We start from the raw sequence: 25,741 nt of genomic DNA, 5'->3' as shown, positions 1-25,741 counted from the left end.
ATACCAACATCCAAGGTTCAAACTTCGACCGCTACAGAACAAAATCCCCAGCACTTCAACAGAGAGAAAACAATCCTTTCCCAATGTAAGCAAACTACCGACAATCAAATCGATCATTTTAACAAGGCAACTGATGCTCAATGATTGACAAACATCTTGGACTCCCTTTTTTTAGTTTGGAAGCAAAGGATTTACAGATAGACCAACCGACTCGAGAGAGCGAGAACATATATACATATATATACATTGACAGATATATGTACCCACTGACAAACAGACATTCACACACACACACATTGCCTGTATGCGGTCTCCAATAAATAGAAATCATTCCGAAAATGGTCAAAGAGCCATTCACAGTTGAGTTGCAGGTGCTTTGAGATGCGACACGAGCCGAATAACAGTCAAAGGCGTCGTTCGGCACCGAACACCATGCTGACCCGGACACTCTCCTTCCTACCTGTCTGTTTCTTGGGCTCAGGGCATGGAGAGCTGCCACTCCGGCAACCAGATAGAACCGAAGATTCAATATCTCACAGACTGGGAAAGGAATAAGCATCCGCGCTCCCTGGCGCGTTCCCGACTATGATGTCAGCGATAGACAGGGGCGGGCACGAACAGAACGAATAAAGAAATGTCACAAGAGATACAGTAAAGTAGAAATGAAGATAGGAATTGGGGTGTGTGGAGGTCGTGGCCAAACAATGTTTTTTTTTATCTTGAAGGTGAATGGAGAGGGTTGAAGGGGTTGGTCAACACGAGAAGCAACGCAACTGAAGAGAGCGTGGATGGGAAACGTTAGATCTGTAGAAGCGTTATCAGTTTGGCGACTGTGACAAGTGTGGTCGCCCAGGTAACGGGTGCAAGAACGGAATGTCTGAAATATTTTGGAAATATGCAAATAAACCCAAGAAATGTCTTGGAAAACAAGAGCTGGAAGGGGTTTGCGCTATAAATAGACTGTTAGATGAGAGTGGACAAACGGTAGCAGATACAGTTTCACGTAGCTCACAGTGAGTACTGTGCTGTCATGGGAGTCTAATAAAAGGACGATTGAGGACAGATGAACAAAGAGATTTGAGAGGATAGTTACTCAGTTCAAAAAAATAAAAGGCTAATCAGTTAGCGCAAAAACCGCAAGGATTAATGGCATATTGGTTTCAGTTAGGAGAGAGGCTATAATGAGGGTGCACCATCACACAAATTGTACTCTAGATCCGTGATTCATTAGCCCAGAAACAATTTATTGGAATGGGCCTGACCAGGAGAGATGGGTCTGTTAAAGTACGATGATCGAGAGTCCGGAACACGGGAACACAATCCTAATGTTCAGGCTTAGCAGTTGAATGCGATTGCAAATTTTTAAAAAATGTTTTCGTTCAAATTGATATAAGCAGAAAGGGAAGTTGCCGTAGATCGTAGGTACCGTTAACTCAGGAAGTTGTGTAACATCAGAGCTGACGCGGCTGTCAGATAGCCGAGATTCTGGCTTCTTCCCCTGCCTTTCCAGTCCCGATGAAGGGTCGCGGCCTGAAAAGTCGGTTGTTTATCCCTCTCCATAGATGCTGCCTGACCTGCTGAGTTCTTCTAGCATTGTGTGTATTTATTTTATGTATCTGTAGTAAACTGTAAGGAGAAAATTTTAAAATGCAACACAGAAGCAACTGTATGGGCAACGCCTTTCCTTAAACCCGTTTAAGGGTTGGAATACTTAAATGGCAATGGGAGGGGGGGGTTAAACGGTAGTGATTTTGATTATGTTTCTCTAACTAAAAGTAATCATGTTGAACTAATCTGTACAAATACAAACCATTCGGTTCACTTTATCTGCCCTGGAAGTCAAGGTTTATACAGGAACTACTCCACCGCTTTTCAATTTCCCGTATCAGCATATGCCTCCATTCTGTTATGCCTGTTTCCTCAACTTTCTCAAGTCAAGTTTATTGTCCTTTAACGATATACAGGTGCATGTACACCCCCAAACAGGTTTCTCCGAACCAGGGTGTGAAGCACGGTGGTACGCATAAAACACAAAAAGAATTAAAACCGAGGGAAGAAACTGTACATCCTGATCGTTGTTGTCTTTACGCAACGGAATCTCCTGCCTGATGGTAGAATGTCAGGGAGGATGCTGGATGGATGGGGGTGGGATCCTTGATAATACCAAGGGCCCTGGGTACGCAGCGCTCCTGATAAATGCCCCCAATAGCTGGTAGGGAGACCCCCCACCCCGCCCGCATGATCCTCTCAGCCGTTCTCACGGTCCTTTGTAGGGATTTCCGGTCCGGTGTTCTGCTGCTCCCGGATCAGGTGGAGATGCCGCGTGTCGGGACGCTCTCAATGGTGCTCCTTAGTTAAGATCCTGAAATTCATCTAAAATTGTACCGCGGGGGTGGGGGTGCGGAGGTCTTTACCAATCTGAACCTTATATTAACGGCTTCTTTTAGTCTCCCTCGGCAACATAGACGTTTAATTTATCAAATTATTTAATTGTCTTAAAATATCAGCAAAACAGAGGAAAACGTGATTTATTATTTAGTCCTGCAAGAGAGTCTCGGCCCGAAACGTTGACTGTACTCTTTCCCATAGATGCTGCCCGGCCTGATGAGTTCCCCCAGCTTTTTGTGTGTGTTGCTTGGGTTTCCAGCATCTGCAGATTTCCTCTTGTTTATTATTTAGTCGTTGGCTTGCTCTCCATTCTGCAAATCTTTGAATAGTGGAATGGCGCGGTACCGAGGTCTTTAATTGAACTGTCCAATCAGGGAGCTCACTCACTGCCTCTTTCCCAGGTACTCTGTGTTTTCCCTTTTTAAATATTTATTCAGTTCTTTTTTGAAGGTCCCAACTGGATATTCTTCCGTCATCTTTTCACTCCGTGCATTCCAAATGTATTGCCACTGCAGTAAAAATTCAATACACAATGCTCAATTTCAACAGCCAATGAAGTGAAACTTCATTTGGGGTATTTGAAGGGCAGAGGAGGCATGTATTCTCATAATATTTGCGAAGCAACTAAATTAGAATTAAAAATGCCACATCGCAGATTGCTGGGATGAGATTAGTCCGGATACTACAGGGACTGCTTCGTTGAGTACCGTACTTCCGTTCCATAACTTCCCAGTGGCCAAACATTTTTAATTCCGATTCCAATTCCCGTTCCGACATGTCGGTCCATGGTCTCCTCTCCTGCCAAGCTGAGGCTCCCACTCAGGGTGGAGGAGCAACACCTTATATTCCGACTGGGTCTCCTCCAACCTATGGCATTAATATATGGAACTCTCCTCTCAGTTAAAAAAAATCCTTCCCCAGCCTTCTTCTTCTATCTCCCATTCCGGCTTCCTACCTCTTCTCACCGGCCTAACGCGTCCGCCTGGGTCCCCTCCTCCTTCCCTTTCTCCTGTGGCCCATACTCCCCTCCCATCAGATTCATTCTCCTCCAGCCCTTTATTTCTCCTACCCACCTGGCCTCAGCTACCACCTTCTAACTATCTTCCTTCCCGTTCCCCTCGCCTTTTTATTTTGGCGTCTTCCCCCTTCCATTCCAGTCCCGAAGAAGGCGAAAACATCGACTGTTTATTCTTCTCCATCGACGCCGCCTGACCTGCTGGGTTTCTCCAGCACTATGCACCTGTTAGTATAGATAGATACTGGACAGCTGACACAAACACTGAGGTCTGAAAGGGCCCGTTTTCATGTTGCTTGACTTAGTGAATAGATGAAGTTACTGGAGAATTAGCTGCTTTACCTCAAGAGGGAGGTTGTTCAGGGAAAAGTTAGACGACCCTAACTGTCAAGAAGATAATGAACCTTTTATCGCAGAAATACTGAATTGAAGAGAAGAGACGAGGATAGAGGGAAGCTGAAGGAAAGGCAGAACGTTTCCCCTGTAGAATGCCCAAGCAACCATTGGAGAGATGCCCGAACAGCATATTCATAGAAGTTGTCCAGATTCAATTGAAGTTGCTTTGAGAAGGTGACGAAAGCAGGACGCACAATTGCAATATTTTACATTATCACCTGCTCGGATTATTTTTAAGTATCCCCCCCCCCTCGAAACTACAAAATTAAAAATGGATCTGACGTGCTTATAGTCCTTTGAGACTACTCCATCATTCAGCAAGATTATGGATGATATTCCACCTAAACCCAATCGTCCCATTGCCATTCTAAAACCTTTTATTCCTGTAGGACCCATTCTTGCATTTTTATAACTGATTCGTATTCCTCTCATGTAATTTCAAAGACTCCTTTTCAATAAAGTCAAAGAAAGATGCAGCCCTTCGGCCAGCGGGTCAGCAACCACGCATTTCCACGAATCATATGGTAATTCTTTTTATGTTCCCCCCACGTTCTCATCAACCTTCCCAGGATCCTGCCGCTCACTTACACACTAGGGACAACCCACAGTGGTTTATATACCTATTTACCCGTTTTTAGTATATGGGAAGAAACCGGAGAACCCGGAGCGAACCCACGCTGTCACAGGGAAAATGTGCAAACTTGGAATGTGTGAACCCGGGTTTCTGTTACAATGAGACAAAGGCTTCACAAACCGCACCTCTGTCACTTAAAGCCTTGATCTCGATCCATAACTGATCCCTTCTTCGGAGACCTTGATTTTTAACTTGCAAATTAGGAGAACTATCCCATTTACTTCATCAAGTTCCTTAGGAGCTTTATATTGTTACTAAACTTATCTTTCGCCCTTCTACTCTACATTATATTGCAACCGTATCATAGTTAATCACAAGACACTGAAGATAAACCGAAATTAAACCGATGCCTTCTCTGTCTTTAGCTATAAATAAAGACATAAGTATTTGTAGCGAATCTCCACTTCCATTTATTTACAAACCTCACCTCAGCTGTAAAGACCCGCATTCTCTGATTTTTAATGCAAAATTAGTTTTCATAATCTATTTAGGCATCTTGCTAGTTTTCTGTCATATTCTAGTTTCTTCTCTTTTCTTTACCGGTGTCGGGCTGACACGGTCGTGAACTCCTTGCATCCTGCACCGCGTTCCCACTGCAGTAAAGGGCCCGGAACTTGTGGCTGAGCTCCGGTTGACCGACGGTGACGGAGGCTCAGGGGCGTGGCCAGAAGCGGGGCGGGGCTCCTCGCCGTCCAGCTGATCGGACGGGCACGCATGCTGGTGACGTCACGACGCACAGTGTCAACTCAAGTGGACGCGGTACCCCTGGCTGGAGGTCAGTTTCGAGAGCGGCTGGTTAATGGTTGTCGTCTCGGCATGGGAGGGGAGGCTCAGGTCGGTCGTGCTTGGCGGGGTTGGCAGTTCACGGCCTAGCCCGGTCGTGCTCGGGTGGGCCCTCAGGTCGCGGCCTAGGCCGGTGACAGGCGGGACCGGGGTGAAGGGGAGCTGCGGATGGAGTAAACACTGGGGTTGTCGACCGTGAGCGGAGAGTTGGTGCTCCGAATAAGAGGGGGAAGATGAAGACCGAGGTCACTCCTTATCTGACTGCGATCTCCCTCTAGCACGCCTCAACATATCAGAAAATAATTCTGTACGCTTCACCGGCTCTCCTTTGTTACAGAAGCTTCACATCACTGATCCTAACCACATGTTAATCATTCACACCACCGTACACTCTGTGAATTTTGGCTGGGAGAGCAACACCGTCAGGAATGGAATTCAAATAGCTTCTTCCGATCTTTGTTGAATGCAAATTCAATATTTCAAAAGCGAATATGATGTAATTTGGAATTAGTTTTCCCTCCTTTTCCTTCCAATAAATATTGACAACCGCTCCTTTGAAGTGTCTTGAGGATTTTCTACAGTGTAAATACATGCACATTTAAGTATGTATTTATGCACATTTTATTCCATATCTATTTCAGACTTTATTTTTATATAATTCTTTATTTTGTAGAATTGTTGTATTTTTTTTGTAACACCAACACACCACAGCAACTTTCTGATCCGTGTAAATGTACATGACAAATAAAGTTCATCCTAGAGGCGCTACATAGTCCAAACTATACTATACAAACCCCATTTCCAGAAAAGTTGGGATATTTTCCAAAATACAATAAAAACAAAAATCTGTGATATGTTAATTCACGTGAACCCTTATTTAACTGACAAAAGTACAAAGAAAAGGTTTTCAATACTTTTACTGACCAACTTAATTGTACTTTGTAAATATACACAAACTTAGAATTTGATGGCTGCAACACACTCAACAAAAGTTGGGACAGAGTTAAAATAAGATTGTAGAGTGCACAGAATATTCAAGTAACACCGGTTTGGAAGACTCCACATTAAGCAGGTTAATTGGTAGCAGGTGAGGTATCATGACTGGGTATAAAAGTAGCATCCATTAAAGGCTCAGTCTTTGCAAGCGAGGATGGGTGTGGTTCACCCCTTTGTGCCAAAATTTGTGAGAGAACTGTTAGTCAGTTCAAAAGGAACATTTCTCAATGCAAGATTGTAGAGAATTTAGGTCTTTCAACATCTCCAGTACATAATATTGCGAAAAAATTCAGAGACATCTCACTGCGTAAAGGGCAAGGTCAGAAACCACTGTTGAACTCACGTGATCTTCAAGCCCTCATGCAGTACTGCCTAAGAAACCGTCATGCTACTGTGACAATTATAGCCACCTGGGCATGGGAGTACTTCGGAAAACCATTGTCACTTAACACAGTCTGTCGCTGCATCCAGAAATGCAACTTGAAACTATTACGCAAGGAGGAAGCCATACATCAACTCTATGCAGAAATGCCGGTGAGTTCTCTGGTGGACTTATCTCAGGTGGACCGAAAGACTGTGGAACCGTGTGCTGTGGTTAGATGAGTCCACATTTCATCCAGTTTTCAGAAAAAATAGGTGTCGTGTTCTCCAAGCCAAAGGTGAAAACTACCATCCTGATTGTTAACAGCGAAAGGTGCAAAAGGCTGCATCTATGATGGTATGGGAGTGCATCAGTGCCCACGGCATGGGTGAGTTGCATGTATGTGAAGGTACCATTGACTCTGAGGTGTATATTAGGATTTTAGAGAGACATATGTTGCCATCAAGGCGACGTCACTTCCTGGGACGTCCATGCTTATTTCAGCAGGACAATGCCAGACCACATTCTGCACAGGCTACAACAGCGTGGCCCTGTAGACACAGAGTGCGTGTGCTTGACTGGCCTGCTGCCAGTCCAGATCTAACTCCTATTGAAAATGTATGGCGCATCATGAAGAGGAGAATTAGACAATGGAGACCACGGAGGGTTGAGCAGCTGTAGTCTTGTGTCAAGCAAGAAAGGACAAAATTTCCAATTGCAAATCTACAATTAGTATCCTCAGTTCCAAAATGATTAAAAAGTGTTATTAAAAGGAAAGGTGATGTAACACAATGGTAAACATGCCTCTGTTCCAACTTTTGTTGAGTGTGTTGCAGCCATCAAATTCTAAATTTGTGTATATTTACAAAGTACAATTAAGTTGGTCAGTAAAAGTATTGAAAATCTTTTCTTTGTACTTTTGTCAGTTAAATAAAGGTTCACGTGAATTAACACATCACAGATTTTTGTTTTTATTGTATTTTGGAAAATATCCCAACTTTTCTGGAAATGGAGTTTGTAGAACAGCACAGTACAAGCCCTTTGGCCCACAATGTAGTGCCAACTTTTAAACCCTGCCTCCCATATGCCCCCCCTACCTTAAATTCCTCCATATACCTGTCTAGTAGTCTCTTAAACTTCACTAGTGTATCTGCCTCCACAGGCAGTGCATTCCATGCACCAACCACTCTTTGAGTAAAAAACCTTCCTCTAATATCCCCCTTGAACTTCCCACCCCTTACCTTAAAGCCATGTCTTCTTGTATTGAGCAGTGGTGCCCTGGGGAAGAGGTGCTGGTTGTCCACTCTATCTATTCCTCTTAATATCTTGTACACCTCTATCATGTCTCCTCTCATCTTATAATTTATTTATTTGTTTATTTTCTTTCCATATTATGTATTGCATTGAACTGCTGCTGCTAAGTTAACACATTTCATGATAACAAACCTGATTCTGATTCTACTGGTTTTATTAAATCGTGCTGTTCTGACCAATTATTATATTCTCTAGGTATTTGTGAAGATGGCCACTCTCACACGACAAGATCTCAATTTTGGACAAGGTGCAGTTTTAAATATTTTAACCAAAGCAACTCGTACTGCTTTGTATGAATCTTAGATGCTAAATAGATTTTTTTTCCTGGTCATTTGTTTGTTTTTAATTCTATCCCTGCAAATGGGTAGTTTGCTAGGGAGATTGTTGGACAGTCATTGATCCTGATGACAATGCATAAATTTTCAGATTGTGATAAGGAGTAGAAATCTCTCCCTAGCCCAAGGGGGTTAAATCCTTTAGTGGGATATATTGTAAATGTTGTATGCTGTTCCTGTTTCCATTGCCTGGTTTCCAGGCTGCACACTGTAAACTGCACCGCCATGATCTTATACCCAGTGAACTGCAGATCTTTTCTTTCTCCAGTGGTTGCAGATGTACTCTGTGAATTTCTGGAAGTGGCTATTCATTTGATTTTGTACGTCAGGGAGGTGTATCCAATTGGTATCTTTCAGAAGAGGAAGAAGTACAACGTACCTGTACAGGTGAGTAAGCAGAAACATTGCAAAGGGGATATTGTTCTGAGGTAGAGATTTGAAGTTTAGGCTACTTTGGAAACTGAACACATAACTACTGTGCTTTGTAAAGCTGCAAATGCGTGGGAGCATCACTGCTTTCAGATTCCTCTTCAAGTCATATACCAACCTGACTTGGAATCTTAGAGCTTTTATTTTATTTAACCTTCGGATATAAATCCTGGAATTCTCTCTCAAAACATGGTAGTGGGAGTAACTTCAGCAGAATCACAGTGGCAATTCAAGAAAGTGGCTCCCAACATGTAAGGCCAGTTGGGAAAAAGACAATATATGCTGTCTTTGCCAGTTACACCAAATTCTGCTTAATAAAAATAGCAAATATTAAAACAAAAAATTGTAACTCTAGAGTTTAGTTTTGTGTAAACTACTCTTTAGGGGTTTTGTGCTTTTGAAGACGAGTAATGGCAGTATTTTGCTGAATGAGCCTTTACTTACTCTTTGAATACTGTGCTTATCTGTAGATGTCATGTCACCCAGAGCTTAACCAATACATTCAGGATACTCTGCACTGTATCAAGCCTTTGATCGAGAAGGTGAGAGAAATTTTGTCAGAATGTGGAACTGTTTGTATCAGCACTACCAGTTACTTTCTACTTTACATTATTGCTACTCACATGGCTTTTGGAGGCCTCTTGTCTTATTTTTGTCTCAGTATATTTAAGATTCTACAGAAAATAATGCTGTGGAGTGGAGACTTGGTGTTCTTTATTTACTGAGTGGCTCAGTCTCCTCACCTACACAAGAAATAGACAATAGTCATTTGGAAGAATGTTGTTGCAACAACATTGTAATGTGATGGATAACTGTAGCCCATTTAGTGAAGGGTTCTTCTACTACATTTCATCTGCCTGTTTTTGATCTGTGAGCACTAATGACTTTACATATAGAATAGTACAGCACAGTGAAGGTCCTCTGGCCCACAATGTTGTGCTAACTTTTTTTTAATCCATCTATTTATCCAACCATTTACTATATCTGAAAAGCTTACCCACCAAGAGATCTATCATCTGACCAGAGGTTCATTGCTTAGTCCTTGATCCAGTATGAACTCTCCTCTAGTTAGCCTGTCTGCATATTATGCACTATGGCAAATCCAGTCTATTTTACCCAAACCAGCGAAAGATCATAAGATATAGGAGCAGAATTAGGCCATTTGGCCCATTGAGTCTGCTCTGCCATTTCATCATGGCTGATCCAGTTTTCCTCTCAGCTCCAGTCTCCAGCCTTCTCCCCATATCTCTTCATGCCCTGAACAATCAAGAATCTATCAACCTCTGCCTTAAAAATACATGGAGACTTGACCTTTACAACTGCCTGTGGCAAATAATTCCTCAGATTCACCTTTCTATGGCTAAAGAAATTCCTACTCATCTCTGCTGTAAAAAGACTTCCCTCCATTTTGAGGCTGTGTGCTCTAGTCTTACTCTTCCACCATAGGAAACATCCTCTCCACATTCACTCTGACAAGGTATTTCATCATTCAATAGGTTTTGCTGAGGACACTCCTCATTCTTCTGAACTCTTGTGAATACAGACCCAAAGCCATCAATTGCTCTTCATATGACAAGCTTATTCAATCTTGGAATCTTTTTCTGAGCCTCTTTTGAACCCTTTTCAGTACATCCTTTATAAGATAAGGGGCCCAAAACTGCATATAATACTCCAAGTGATGCCTCACCAGTGCTTTATAAAGTCTCAACATTACATCCTTCCTTTTATATTCTAGTTCTCCTGAAATGAATGCTAATACCCCATTTGCCTTTCCCACCCCAGCCTCAACCTGAAAATTAACCTTTAGGGAATCCTGCAGAAGAACTCCCAAATACCTTTGTGCCTCAGTTTTTTGTGTTTTCTCACTCTCCTCTCATTTCTTCTACCAAAGTGCATGACCATACATGTCCTGACACCATATTCCATCTGCCATTTCTTTGCCCATCTCCTAATATGTCTAAGTTCTCCTGTAGCCTCTCTACTTCCTCAAAACTTCCTGCCCCTCCACCTACCTTCATATCATCTGCAAACTTTGCAACAAAGCCATCCAAATCAATGACATTTAACATAAGAAGAATTGATCCCAACACAGACCCTGTGGAACACCACTAGTCACCAGCAGCGAACCAGAAAAGGCTCCCTTTACTCCCACTTTTTGCCTCCTGCCAATCAGCCAATGTTTTACCCATGCTAGAATATTTCCTGTAATATCATGGGCTCAGAGCTTGTTAATCAGCCTTGCGTGTGGCACCTTGACAAAGCCTTTCTGGTCCAGGTGACTTGTCTAACTTCAGACCTTTCAGTTTCCCAAGAACTTTCTCTCTAGTTATGGTAACTTCACACACTTCATGGCCCCTGACACCTAGAACTTCCACCATACTACCAGGGTCTTGCACAGTGAAGACTGATGCAAAATATTTATTCAGTTTGTTTGCCATTTTCTTGGTCCCTATTACTACCAGTCCAGCAACATGAGTGAATCTGCAGATGCTGGAAATAAATTTTAAAAAACACAAGATGCTGGCAGAACTCAGCCGGGCAAGACAGCATCTATGGGAGGAGGTAGTGATGACATATCGGGCCAAAACCCTTCATCAGGAGTGAAGTAACATGGGATGGTCGAGAGGGGATAAGAAGTGGGGGGAGGGATAAAGTAGAGAGCTAGGAAGTGATAGGCTGGAGGGAAATAGGCTAGGGGGAAGGGGAGAATTATGGGCAATAAAAGAGAAAGAAAGGTAGGGCTGGGTGGAGATTATAGTGGGGGGGGGGAGAGAGAGAAAGAGAACCAGACTAAAATAATAGATAGGGATGGGGGTGAGGGGTTGGCAGGGGTATCAACGGAGGTCTGTGAGTTGGATGTTCCTGCCGGCAGGAGATAAGGTATTGCTCCATCGACATCGTTGGTGACATCGTTATATCGACGACTGCATCGGCGCTGCTTCCTGCACACATGCTGAGCTCGTCAACTTCATTAACTTCGCCTCCAACTTTCATCCCGCCCTCAAGTTCACCTGGTCTATTTCTGACACCTCCCTCCCCTTTCTAGATCTCTCTGTTTCTATCTCTGGAGACAGCCTATCCACCAACATCTACTACAAACCTACTATCTCCCACAGCTACCTAAACTATTCCTCCTCCCACCCTGTCTCCTGCAAAAATGCTATCCCTTTCTCTCAATTCCTCCACCTCCACCACATCTGCTCTCAGGATGAGCCCTTTCATTCTAGGACAAAGGAGATGTCTTCCTTTTTTAAAGAAAGGGGCTTCCCTTCGTCCACTGTCAACTCTGCCCTCCATTGCGTCTCCCGTATTTCACGCACCTCTGCCCTCACCCCATCCCCCCACCAGCCCACCAGGGATAGGGTCCACCTGGTCCTCACCTATCACCCTACCAGCCTACAGATCCAACGTATAATCCTCCGTAACTTCCGCCACCTCCTACGTGATCCCACCACCAGCCACATCTTCCCCTCCCCCCCACTCTCGGCTTTCCACAGGGATCGCTCCCTACGCGACTCCCTTGTCCATTCATCCCCCCCCATCCCTCCCCACCAACCTCCCTCTGGGCACTCATCCCTGCAATACCTGCCCCCACACTTCTTCCCTCACCACTATCCTAGGCCCCAGACAGTCCTTTCAGGTGAGGCACCACTTCACCTGGGGTGATATACTGTATCCGGTGCTCCCGATTTGGCCATTTATACATTGGGGAGACCCGCGGCAGACTGGGAGACTGTTTCGCCGAACTCTGGTGCTCAGTCCTCCAGCATTGGCGGGATCTCTCTGTGGCCACACACTTCAATTCCACAGACCACTCCCACTCCGACATGTCTGTCCATGGCCTCCTCTACCGTCAAGATGAGGCCACACGCAGGTCGATGGAGCAATACCTTATCTCCCGCCTAGGTAGCCTCCTACCTGCCGGCATGAACATTCAACTCACAGACCTCCGTTGATACCCCTGCTCCCCACCCCCATCCCTATCTATTATTTTAGTCTGTCTCTCTTTCTCTCTCTTTTTTTCCCCCTCACTATAATCTCCCCCCAGCCCTACCTTTCTTTCTCTTTTATTTCCCATAATTCTCCCCTTCCCCAGCCCATTTCCCTCCAGCCTATCACTTCCCAGCTCTCTACTTTATCCCTCCCCCCACTTCTTATCCCCCCCTCGACCATCCCATGTTATTTCACTCTTGATGAAGGGTTTCGGCCCGAAACATCATCACTACCTCCTCCCATAGATGCTGTCTGGCCTGCTGAGTTCTTCCAGCATCTTGTGTTTTTTTTTACTATCAATCCAGCTTTGATTCCCAGTGGTCCGATATCCACTCTTGTCTCTCTTTTAAACTTTATGTATCTGAAGTAACTTTTGGTATCCTCTTTAACAGTATTGGCTAGCTTACTTTTGCTTTTACCTTTTTAATGACATGTCTGCTGTTGGTTTTTAAATGCTTTCCAATCCTCCCACTATTTTTTGCTCTATTATATGAGCTCTCTTTGGCTTTTATGTCAGCTTTGACTTCTCTTGTTAGCCACGGTTGTGACATCTTTCCTTTAGAATACTTCTTCCTTTTTGGGATGTATATATCCTGTGCCTTCTGAGTTGCTTCCAGAAATTCCTGCCATTGCTGTGCTGTCATCATCCCTGCCAGTGCTCTTTTCCAACCATTTCTGACCAACTCCTCTCTCCTGTCTCTGTAATTCCCTTTATTCCATTGTAATACTGACACATCTGACTTGAGCTTCTCCTTCTCAGATTTAAGGGTGAATTCGATCATTTACCCCTAAGGGTTCTTTTGTCTTAAGCTCTCTAATCAAATCTGGGTCATTGTACATCACCCTAACCAGAATAGCTGATCCCCTAATGGGCTCAACCATGAGCTGCTCTGAAAAGCCATTTTGTAGGCACTCTAGAAATTCCCCCTCCTGGAATCCAGCACCAACCCAATTTTCCCAGTCTTCCTGCATATTGAAATCCCCCAAGACTATTGGAACATTGCCCTTTTGCTGTGCATTTTCTATCTCCCGTTGTAATTTATAGGCCACATCCTTACTACTATTTGGGGATCTGCATATAACTCCCATCAGGGTCTTCTTACCCTTGCTGTTCCTTAGCTCTATTTACTATGATTCAACACTTTCCAACCCTATGTCACCTCTTTCTAATGATTTCACTTTTTACCAACAGGGTATTGCCATACCCTCTGTCTTCAATACAATGTGTATTCTTGGATATTAAACTCCCAGCTACAACCTTCTTTCAGCCATGATTCAATGATGCCTACAACATCATACCTGCCAATCTGCAACTGTGCTGCAAGTTCAACTACCTTATTACATATACTGTGCTCATTCATGTATAACACGTTCTTTCCTGTATTCATTCTTTTTGATTTTGTCTGCCATTTACATTGCAACTCATCCTGTTGACTGCAATTTTGCCCTATCAATAGCCTCTCCTCACTACACATTGCCTCTGTTTGTAAACCAGCTACCTCATCTTCAGCACTAGTATGATACTTCTTGTATTGAAATATACATAGCTCAGAACACTAGTCGCACCATGTTCAATCTTTTGATTCCTAACTTTGTCTGAGGTTTTACCAACATCTGCCTCCACAACCTCTCCATTAACTGTACTAGAACTCTGGTTCCCATCCCCCTGCAACGCTAGTTTAAACCCTACTGTGCAGCATTAACAAACCTTCCTGCTAAGATATTAGTCCCCCTGCAGTTCAGGTGCAAACTATTCTTTCTGTGCAGGTCCCACCTTTCCTGGAAGAAAGCTCAACATTCCAAAACTTTTATGCCCTCCCTCCTACACCAACTCCTTTGTCACATATTAAACTGTATAATCTTCCTAGTTCTGGCCTCGCTAGCAGGTGGCATATTTATCAATCCTGAGATCACAACCCTGGAGGTCCTGCCCTTTAACTTAGCACCTAACTCCCAGAACTCCCAACGCAGAACCTTGTCACTCGTACTACTCATGTCACTGGTACCTATATGGACTACGACTTCCGGTTGTTCACCCTCCCACTTAAGAATGCTGAGGACTCGATCTAAGATATCCCGGACCCTGGCACCCGGAAGGCAACATACCATCCGCGAATCTCGTTCTCACCCACAGAATCTCCTGTCCATTCCCCTAACTAGCGAAATCCCCTATCACCACAGTGTGCCTCTCCCCCCTGAAGAAAAACTAATATTTTGGAGCACCAAGCACATCATGTGAAATTTGGACATCCAATGCTCCATTCAAGTTTTAGAGTTTTTTCCTACTGCCATTTGGAAATAACTTTGTATGGAGAGCAAAAGTTCTAGGAGATTCACCACTCGACATCTTATTTAGGGATGGTTAATTAGTGTAACCTGGCTACCTCAGAACAATTATGTAAAAGGTCAATGCAACTCAGTTTTTTTCCCTGTTATTCTGTTAAAAGTGCACCAGTGTATTTGCAGAAACTGTAATTTGGAAGAACATATCACTCCTCTCCCCAATATCTTTTGAGTTTTGTCTTAAATACATGGATGATTGCTTGGTTGAGATAAGCATTTAATGTGTTGCGACCTGCACTGTTTTGTCCTGTCTTTAGAATGAGGTGGATCGGGTGGTGGTGGTGATCCTGGATAAAGAGCATCATCCTGTGGAACGCTTTGTCTTCGAGATATCTCAACCTCCTCTGCTGTCTGTCAGGTGAAACATATTCAGTATTCTGTATTCAGTATTTTGCATTCCTGTACTACTACTGCATGCGACTAAACTGTTAATCTTAATATGAAGCTCATAACACTTAATGAAAACAATTCTCCCCAAATACTGAATCAGTCTACATTACAAATAGAACAACCTGTATAATTATTTGGTTGGAACATAATTAGATTTCTACATATCATAACCTTAACATGCTTTCTGCACAACCCAATCAGGAAATACAAAAAGATAAAACAAGTGAGAGTGAATTGGTGCAATTTATCAATGGTGAAACCGGAATATATTTTGATTGACAATGTTTTGAAAGTCTTCTGGTACTGCTGCTTGTATTACAAGATCTGTGAAGAGTGGTGCAATGGATTTATTTCTATGTCTATGTTAGAATTGTTATAGATTTTTCCCTGGTGAAATTTGATTTCTAAGGTACCTTTACTCCAACGTAAAATAATAGTTTCCCGTAAGAATATCTTGGGAAACATGTCTAAAGTAACTTAATTTGAGTCAGAAGGTGTATTGTGTGGAAGAAATGGAATGGTGTGCTGTTTCTTCGTGCTGCCTGAGGTTTGTAAACCAGTGAGGTGTGACAGTCACAGAAGGTGGCGATTTTGAACACTACTTCTGGCAGCTCTTTGCAGCTGCTGCTTAGGTGGTCCTTCTCCCTTGCTTTCCTCTCCACGCCCCTCATAACCTTGCAGATTCATCCTCTATGAATACATCCAGAGCACAGGTCTTGACTATCTTCTGTGCTGAAATTTCTCCATGTTCCCTCTTATTATTTTGCCAGTCTGTAGCTCTGTGATTGCTTTATACAGCTGCAACCACATGAACTTTTCATGTACTCTGTCTGAGGCAAACCCCTTTTTCCATTAGTATGCAGGCAAAATTGCACCTGTGAGTTGTTGCATTGGGAACAAATACACAAGTGAACTGTGGGACTGATGATCAACTACTGAGGGTTTGTTGTCTGACTTTCCTTATTTTGTAGCTTAAATAATAATTGAATAAAATGGATCTGAATGTCTGAAGTGAGAAATAGAAGTAAATGGAAACTGAATTGGTGCAAATGACCGGTAGAAGTAAGAACAAGTGCTGACGCAGATCTTTGACCCAAAACTTCGTCAGTTTATTCCCCCCACCCCTCCGCCAACCATCAGATGCTGCTCAGCTGGCTGCATTCCTCCAGTAGACTGTTTATTGCTCCAGATTCCAGCATTGATAGTCTCTTGTGTCTCTGAGTAAGAAAAGGCCATTCAGCTCCTTGGATGAACTCCATACCAGGCTGAGCATAACTCCTGTGTGGCTAGATAACTCAGTATTTCATTTCATTGCATTTAATGGGCCATGTGATACTGGTTGTGGCTGATTGTTTTGCTCATGGATTAGCGCATCTTTGACCACATTTCTAGGATGGGCTAAGCGATTTAGACCATAAGGTATAGGAGAAGAATTAGTCCATTTGGCCCATCAAGTAATTTCTACTTGATCATGGTTGATCCATTTCCCTCTCAGCCCCAATCTCCTGCTTTCTCCCTATATCCATTCATGCCCTGATTAATCAAGAATCTAAAGCCTGTGCCATTAGAGGAAGTGGTTAAAAGGGGAAATACAGGGTTTGAAAGACACTTGCATTGCACAATTGGATTTTTCCGTGACTTGATCTGTTTGCTGTTTTGTAGCTCTGACTCATTGCTGTCCCGTGTTGAGCAGCTCCTTCGAGCTTCAATTCTGAAGATCAGTGTCTGTGATGCAATTCTGGACACTAACCCTCCAGGTAGATGTTTAATTGTACTTTTGTTGTACATTCACTGTTATAGCAAGCTAGGATGACAGAGAATCTGACTGGATTGAATCTAATGTTCGGAGTGAGATAGTTTCTTTAATGGGGAATTTATTTTTTCCCATTTCTGTCCTGAAGGCATTTAATTTTCTTGGATTTGGTTTCCTGGGCACCCATTTCTTTCCAGAATCTGTAATTAGAATTGAAACCAAGAGACATGCAGTGTGTGTTAGCTAAACCGTTTGGCTAGTGATCTTTTTGATATAAATTTCCTGAAGTTCCTTCTGACTACGACACCTAGAGGCTTGTTAATGGTCAAGCAATAACAAAATGATAAACGATAGACCTGTTAGCTTGCTGTGAAAATATTGAAATTAAGAAATTGGTTACAGATAATTGGAAATTTGTAGACTGAGATTACATGGTTTTGTTAAGAGTATCTATTTAACAAATCATATCTGAGACTGTTGTGTCTAGGTAGCGGTATTTGATTTCCTTGTTTTAACGGGCCATGGTTGTGGCTAATTATTTTGCTCATGGCTAAGTGCATCTTTGACCTCATTTCTCGGATGGGCTAAGTGACTTCAGCTACAAGATATAAGAGCAGAATTAGGCTATTTGGCCCATTGAATCTGCTCCACCATTTCATAATGGCTGGTCCATTTCCCTCTCAGCCACAATCTCCTGCCTTCTCTCCATTTCTGTTCATGCCCTGACTAATCAAGAACCTGTCAATCTGTGCCTTAAATATACCCAATGACTTGGCCTCCACAGCCACCTGTGATAATGAATTCCACAGACTCGCCACTCTCTGCTTAAAGGAATTTCTCTCATCATCTCCGTTCTAAACGGACGCCCCTGTATTCTGAGGGCTATGTCCTCTGATCTTAAACTCCCCTACCATAGGAAACATCCTCTCCACTCTGTCAAGACCAGTGGATACATTTCAATGAGATCTCCCCCCTACCCAACAATCATTCTGAATTCCAGTGAGTACAGGCCCAGAGCCATCAGATGCTCTTCATGTCTTATACCAGTGAATCCATTTCTCGCTTCTGTCACTGGACTCTGAATGGAGCTCAGTGGTGGAACCCAGACATGATGGGAAAACTTTAAGAAAAAACTGCATCTGCTGGAAATATGAAATGAAAACAAAATGCTGGAAAAATTCAGTGGGCTTGGAAACATCAGTGAAAAGAGGAAGAGTTAATGTTTCAGATTTAGGGCTGTTCATTAGAACTGATGAGGATTTGGGAAACCCATCTCTGCAATTATGTGGCACCAAGTCAGAGATCAGGATTTCCAACCTGAAGGTTAGGGAGGAAGAATATTTAAAATTTTATTTTCTTATTTTATTTTGTTTAAATGTTTCTATTTATTGTGTCTGGAATGTATTTTAATTGCTTTTAAAATTTAAAACTTTTTGTAATTGTGGTATTCTAATAGTCTCTGAACATCAGATGTATTGAAACTCCTACAGAGCTTTACAGTCTTTGAGAGGAGCTGATGCTCTGCCATCTATCTCCTGTCAAAAACTACTGGAGTTTGAGGGCAAGGCCTCAGTATTGGCTTACCTTCTCCTTGCCAGACCATTCTGGGATTAGTGAATCCTTGTAAGCTTAGGATAGGTGTGGGTAAGAGTATGACTGGGGTATGGTTGAATTTGGTGCAATGTGGAAGTTGTTAACACAAAATAAGGGCTAACTGGTTTTGGAGCAATGGAGGACTGGTAAGGGATGATGTAGAGGAGGAATAAATGGGTGATTTTCAAGATGTTAACAGTCTGTCAGAGTTCTACAAGAATATACTCTGGGATTTTGGTTATTTACAATACATTTTATGTTGTAGATGAAAGAATAATGTGTTAGTTTAAATATATATGGGAAAGTAAACTGTGAAGCAGATACAGCCTTAAGGATAGGTTAAGTGAACAGGAGAAGGTGGCATTGCAATTTATGATGTTCATAGGCAGACCAGAAATCCAGAGGCCCACTGAGCGCTGATCTGTTTTAATGCTCTTGGTCTGGGGAGAAAATTACTAAAATACTGGAGAAGGGGGAATACAAAAGAAATCATAGAAACATAGAAAACCTACAGCACAATACAGGCCCTTCGGCCCACAAAGTTGTGCTGAACATATCCCTACAATCATCAAAACTTACCAGCTTGCTGAATGTAGCTGTGGTGTTTGCATTCACTCAGCCAGTGAAAGTGGAGTTCAGCATATGAGAACATACAATAATAATCCCATTTGTTCCCAGGAATGCATCCTGAGTAGTAAGATACTAGTTTAAATGTTAGTGTTTAGTTGGTTTGATGGAGCAGAGTGTTTGGATTGTGAAACACCTAGGCCCATCAAGTAGTTGGGAAGGCAACAGCAAATTCACTTTTGAGAGGTGTTTGTCTACATAAGGGGATGTCCTTCTGCAATGACTATATTGAGACCTCATTTGGAGTACAATCTGCTATTTTCATTTCTGTAGAAAATTATACTTGGAAATGATCCATTTGGTTTCACTGAGTTGATCTCTGAAGATTGTCATCTGAGGATTGACAGAGTAATTTTTATCCATTGGAGTCCTGAATTACAGAGATGATCTCATTGTAACACAAAGGATCTGAGTGGGATTGGCAGGTACATGGCAAAAAGCTGGGGGGTTTTTTGGAATGTAGCAATCACTCTCAGATCCTTTGGAGTGCCAAGAACTAAGAATCACAGCTTCAGGATAAAGGATCACTATTTTAGTTCTGTGAAGAGGAAATCTTCACTCAGAGGGTTGTAAATCTTGGCAGTTTATATCAGTGGATAACGGTTTTTCAGTTGAGTGCAATCATGACAGATTTTAAAATATTTTTAGTTGAAAGGTTTAAAAAAGAAAGCAAATGATTAGGCAAGAGAGTGCATTTGTGCTGCTTTTTGGACTATTGATTTTGATGTTTTATTTGTAACTTTTGCACCTGTTCCAGAAGATTGAGTGATTTAACTTGAGCCAGCAATTGAGCCTGGTATGTTCCAGGGCATCTGACTCAATGCCAGGATTAATAAGTCATGCAAGCGGAGGAGTATGAGAGTTTCAAGAGCTGTGTTGTAGTGCTTCCTGTGTCTGCTGGATCTGAATAGTGCTGTTTACTTCTAGGCTGTACCTTCACTGTGCTGGTTCATACCAGAGATGTTGCCACTCGGAACATGGAGAAGATTCAGGTGATAAAGGTGAACAATCTTTTTAGGTAGATTTTACAATGGCTTGTGTCCTTAACATGAAATTTGTTGATACTTGTATGCAGTTACTCTTGCATATATACCCAATGGAGGAGAGATTTTCCAAATGCCACTGAGTATTTAGAGTTCAGACCTTGCCCTCTCTGCTTAGACTATCTATCTCCATTTTTTTCTCTTAGTAATTGCTCTCTCCTCTTTAAATATAGCTCTTGTTCCCACCTAAAACTTTCTTCATTCTGGTAGGAACCATTCCCACTAGGATATTAATCACCCTCCAATTCGGGTGCAAACTGTCCCATCTGTACAGGTCCCAGCTTCCCTAGAAGAGAGCCCAATGATCTTAAAATCTGAAGCCGTCCTTCCTGTACCATCTCCTCGGTCATGTGTTAAACTTTATTATGTTCCTACTTTTGGCCTCCCACATATCAGTGAGCAATCCTGAGATCACAACCCTGGAGGTCCTGTCTGTAGCACCTAGGTCCTTGAACTCACTTTGCAGGACCTCATCACCTTTCTACCCATTGCATTGGTACCAATGTGGACCGCAACCTCTGACTACTCCCTCTTCCACTTAACAAGGCTGTGGACTCGATCCGAGATGTCCCTGACCCTGGCACTCGGGAGATAACGTTCCCAATGGGAATCTTGTTCTTGTCCACAGAACCTCCTTTCTTTTCCGCTAACCATTGAAACCCCTCTCAGTACAGCTCGCCCCTTCTCCCCTCTTCCCTTCTGAACCACAGAGCCATACTCATTGCCGGAGACCTGACTGCTGTGGCTTTCCTCTGCGAAGTAATTTCCCCCCTCCCCCCACCCAACTGTATCCAAAGTGGTACACATGTTAATGAGAGGAGCAGTCACAGGGATTGCTGAACATCATGCCCATGTCTACTAATTCCACTTTCCTGCATATACACACACCTGGCTCATTGAAGTACCTGTCCAAATTCTTCTTAAATAATGTTCCTGACCCTGCCTCCTCTACCAGCTCATTGCAGATACTAGTTACACTTTATATGAAAGATGTACTGCTCAGATCCACTTTAAGCCTTCTTTTCACATTGTACCTCTGCCCTTTAGTTTTAAACACCTCTTCCACAGGAAATCAACATTGATTATCTATCCGATCTATATCATAACTTTATGAACCTCTCATGTCTCTAGGATTCGTTCGTTTCAGAGTAAACAGACCAGCCTATCTGATCTCTCCTTGTAAGTCAAACCCACCAATCCAGGCAGCATCTTTGTGAATCTTGTCTGTAGCCTTATCTGGCTTAATCACATACTTATAACCTGGCAACCAGAACTGCACGCAGCACTCCAAGTATGACCTAACCAAAGTTTTGTACAATGGGAATTTGGTGTTTCCAACTATTATACTTAGTGCCTGGGCTAATAAAGGCAAGTATACCACATGCTGCTTTCAGACTGGAGCAATTCAAGGTGGCTGACTACCTTCCTGCAAGTAGAGGATAGCCATTTTTCAGCAAATGGAAAATAAGAGTGTTGTCCTTGTAACTTGCTGCCGTACTGATCTGTTTAATTCCAATCAGGATTTCCCATGGATTCATGCAGATGAACAAGAAGTGAATATGCGAGAGCCTAGGCTAATTCCACTGAAAACCATGACTTCGGATATCTTAAAGGTAACACTTATATTTTGGCATGAAATATCTTGTGTTGCATTTGTGGTTGATTTGATAGTAGCTTCTGTGCATTTAAAGGACTAAGTTCTTCAAAATTAATGAAAAATTATCCAAACCTGTTGCAGAATATATATACCATTAGTAGGAAATTCCATAGTTGGGATAATCTATTTGGTTTTATAACTATCTGAACCCATGTGGAGTTGTAGAACTAAGAGTGATTCATTGTGATTGGTGCATCATGTTTTTCATTTTAAGAAAATTACATGATTCCTGACTGCTTTTGTGTGCTTTTTACATGATACTGTTTACAGTGCAGACACATGATTCATGTGCTTTTTGTTTCATTTATAGATGCAATTATATGTTGAAGAGAGAGCTCAAAAAATATCCTGACTCCATGGCTGCAACACCAAGTGGAACATAAGTCCTAAGGCACTGGGTGTTCTTCGTCACTGAAATTTGTTGCACACAGAAGAAAACGTGTGAAATGTGAAACATATATGGAATCATATCCTGAAATGGAATTTGTAGATGGGTTTTTAACACTTTTGTATTGTGATGATAGCTTGTAGTTTAACTATGTGCTTGTGTTGTGCTGTCTACATTAAGTGTGAGGTGAAATTGACTACAAATTAAATGGCTGAGTCAGGGTTAGAAAATAACTGATTGCACATTAGTTTTCAAGATATGGTCAGTAGACTATCCAAGAATGGTGTATGTCAATGTTATGATACCATACAAATGTATAAGCTACAATTTAGAAACTATAGTGCTGACGCCTGTCAGCTTCTCTGAAGAACTACTCATTTGTAAAAAGTCTGTTTCTTTCAAGGGGAGAGAGAAGGACCTTGAAGGAGAGCAGTTTTATTCTATTAGGGAGTGAACCAAGTGTAAGAATTTTTAATGAAAATCTAAATGTGAGGCTGGTGCAATTTTTTTACTTTAAAATAATAAAAAAATAAAAACATTACTTTTTAATCTTGCCATTCAGAATGGTTGACGTTATTATCTGCACATATACATGCTGTTCATGTTTTTAAGAAAAAATTGCTCTTAGTCCTGACCACTTAGGAATTGTTTAACTTGTTCCACTCTGAGGCACAACAGTTTTTCTCAACCCATTGGTTTCTATCTGAGAGTTCATTTTTATTTATACCCTTTAATCACCCAAGAAGGTAGAGGAGAATGACAGAGCTAAGATCCTCTGGGATTTCCAAATACAGACTGGCAAGCAGGTACTAGCAAACCAACCACACTAATAGTAGACAAGGAACAGAAGAAAGCAATATTAATTGATGTGGCAATCCCAAATGACACAATTCTATCTCCTTTACCAAAGCTTTAGAGAGGGATAGGAACAGACAAGTTAGGAAAGCAGTTAATTGGAGTAAGGGGAAAAATGAGGCTATCAGGCAGGAACTTGGAAGCATAAATTGGGGACAGATGTTCTCAGGGAAATGTACAGAAGAAATGTGGCAAATGTTCAGGGGATATTTGTGTGGAGTTCTGCATAGGCACATTCCAATGAGATGGAAAGGATGGTAGGGTACAGGAACTGTGGTGTACAAAGGCTGTTGTATATAGTTAAGAAGAGAAAATGAGCTTACAAACAGTTCAAAAAACTAGGTAATGATAGAGATCTGGAAGATTATAAGGCTAGCAGGAAGGAGCTTAAAGAAATTAGGAGAGTCAGAAGGGGCCATGAGAAGGCCTTGGCGGACAGGATTAAGGAAATCCCCAAGGCATTCTACAAGTATGTGAAGAGCAAGAGGATAAGATATGAGGGAATAGGACCAATCGAGTGTGGCAGTGGAAAAGTGTGTATGGAACTGGAGGAGATAGCAGAGGTACTTAATGAGTACTTTGCTTCAGTATTCACTACGGAAAAGGATCTTGGATATTGTAGGGATGACTTACAGTGGGCTGAAAAGCTTGAGTATGTGGATATTAAGAAAGAGGATGTGCTGGAGCTTTTGGAAAGCATTTGGATAAGTCGCCGGAACCAGATGAGACGTACCCCAGACTACTGTGGGAGGTGAGGGAGGAGATTGCTGAGCCTCTGGCGATAATCTTTGCATCATCAATGGGGATGGGAGAGGTTCCGGAGGATTGGAGGGTTGTGGACATTGTTCCCTTGTTCAAGAAAGTGAGTAGAGATAGCCCAGGAAATTATAGACCAGTAAGTCTTACTTCAGTGGTTGGCAAATTGATGGAGAAGATCCTGAGAGGCAGGATTGGTGAACATCTGAAGAGGCATAATATGATATAGGAACTGTCAGCATAGCTTTGTAAAAGGGAGGTTGTGCCTTACAAGCCTGATTGAATTTGAGGATGTGACTAAACATATTGATGAAGGTACAGCAGTAGTTGTAGTGTATATGGATTTCAGCAAGGCATTTGACAAGGTATCCCATGCAAGGCTTATTGAGAAAGTAAGGAGGCATGGGATCCAAGGGTACATTGTTTTGTGGATCCAGAACTGTATTGACCACAGAAGACAAAGAGTGGTTGTAGACGGGTCATATTCTGCATGGAGATCAGTAACCAATGGTGTGCCTCAGGGATCTCTTCTGGGACCCCTACTCTTCATGATTTTTATAAATGACCAGGATGAAGATGTGGAAGGATGGGTTAGTAAATTTGCTGATGATACAAAGGTTGGAGGTGTGGAGGGTCGTCAAAGGTTACGGTGGGACATTGATAGGATGCAAAACAGGGCTGAGAAGTGGCAGATGGATTTCAACCCAGATAAGTGTGAAGTGGTTAATTTTGGTAGGTCAAATATGATGGCAGAATATAATATTAATGGTAAGATTCTTGGCAGTGTGGAGGATCAGAGGGATCTTGGGGTCTGAGTCCACAGGATACTCAAAGCTGCTGCGCAGGTTGACTCTGTGGTTAAGAAAGCACACAGTGCATTGGCCTTCATCAATGGTGGAATTGAGTTTAAGAGCCCAGAGATAATGTGCAGCTAAAAAGGACCCTGGTCAGGCCCCACTTAGGGTACTGTGCTCAGTTCTGGTGGTCTCACTACAGGAAGGATGTGGAAGCTATAGAAAGGGTGCAGAAGAGATTTACAAGGATGTTGCCTGGATTGGGGAGTATGCCTTATGGGAATAGATTGAGTGAACTTGCCCTTTTCTCCTTGGAGCAACGGAGGTTGAGAGGTGACCTGATAGAGGTCTATAAGATGATGAGAGGCATTGATCATGTGGATAGTCAGAGGCTTTTTTCCAGGGCTGAAATGGCTAGCATGAGAGGGCACAGTTTTAAGGTGCTTGGAGTAGGTACAGAGGAGATATCAGGGGTAAGGTTTTTTTATCCAGAAAATGGTGAGCACGTGGAATGGGCTGCCAGCAGCGGTGGTGGAGGCTGATATGATAGGGTCTTTTAAGAGACTCCTGGACAGGTACATGGAGCTCAGAAAAATAGAGGGCTATGGGTAACACTAGGTAATTTCTAAGGTAAGGACATACTCGGCACAGCTTTGTGGGCCAAAGGGCCTGTATTGTGCTGTAGGTTTTCTATGTTTCTATGACAGTAACATCAGGAAGAAAGACTTTGAGAAGCTGGTGAAATACCAGGGCTTGAAAGAGCAGATAGAAAGGATGTGGAAGGTTTAAAGCCAGAGTAATCCTGGAGGTGATAGGGGCACATGGAGCTGTGACACCTGGACTGGGAGACTGGCTCCAACAAATCCCAGGAACAACATCTGAGATTTCAGTCCAGAAG

The 25,741-nt window shown here is 42.5% G+C and overlaps 1 protein-coding gene across 3 annotated transcripts; it reads left to right on the top strand.

Annotated features, from left to right (window-relative positions):
* Nucleotides 1-725: 725 nt before the first annotated feature.
* On the top strand, nt 726-22,993 carry mad2l2 (mitotic arrest deficient 2 like 2). Of its 3 annotated transcripts, XM_059952039.1 has the most exons (10): nt 726-853; nt 5,033-5,267; nt 8,083-8,134; nt 8,491-8,609; nt 9,122-9,193; nt 15,245-15,345; nt 17,040-17,134; nt 20,278-20,351; nt 21,914-22,006; nt 22,361-22,993. In XM_059952039.1, exons 2-10 carry the CDS (start codon nt 5,148-5,150, stop codon nt 22,400-22,402), a joined length of 768 nt encoding a protein of 255 aa, XP_059808022.1. In that variant the 5' UTR covers nt 726-853; nt 5,033-5,147; the 3' UTR covers nt 22,403-22,993. The 3 variants fall into 3 exon arrangements, with proteins under 3 accessions (XP_059808022.1, XP_059808023.1, XP_059808024.1); XM_059952040.1 differs by lacking the exon at nt 726-853 and having other exon boundaries at nt 4,107-5,267; XM_059952041.1 differs by lacking the exon at nt 726-853 and having other exon boundaries at nt 4,113-5,208.
* The last annotated feature ends 2,748 nt before the right edge of the window (nt 22,994-25,741 follow it).

Source organism: Hypanus sabinus, chromosome 27, assembly GCF_030144855.1.
Source record: "Hypanus sabinus isolate sHypSab1 chromosome 27, sHypSab1.hap1, whole genome shotgun sequence".
Lineage (NCBI taxonomy): Eukaryota > Metazoa > Chordata > Chondrichthyes > Myliobatiformes > Dasyatidae > Hypanus > Hypanus sabinus.
This window is presented reverse-complemented; position numbering and strand designations above follow the sequence as displayed.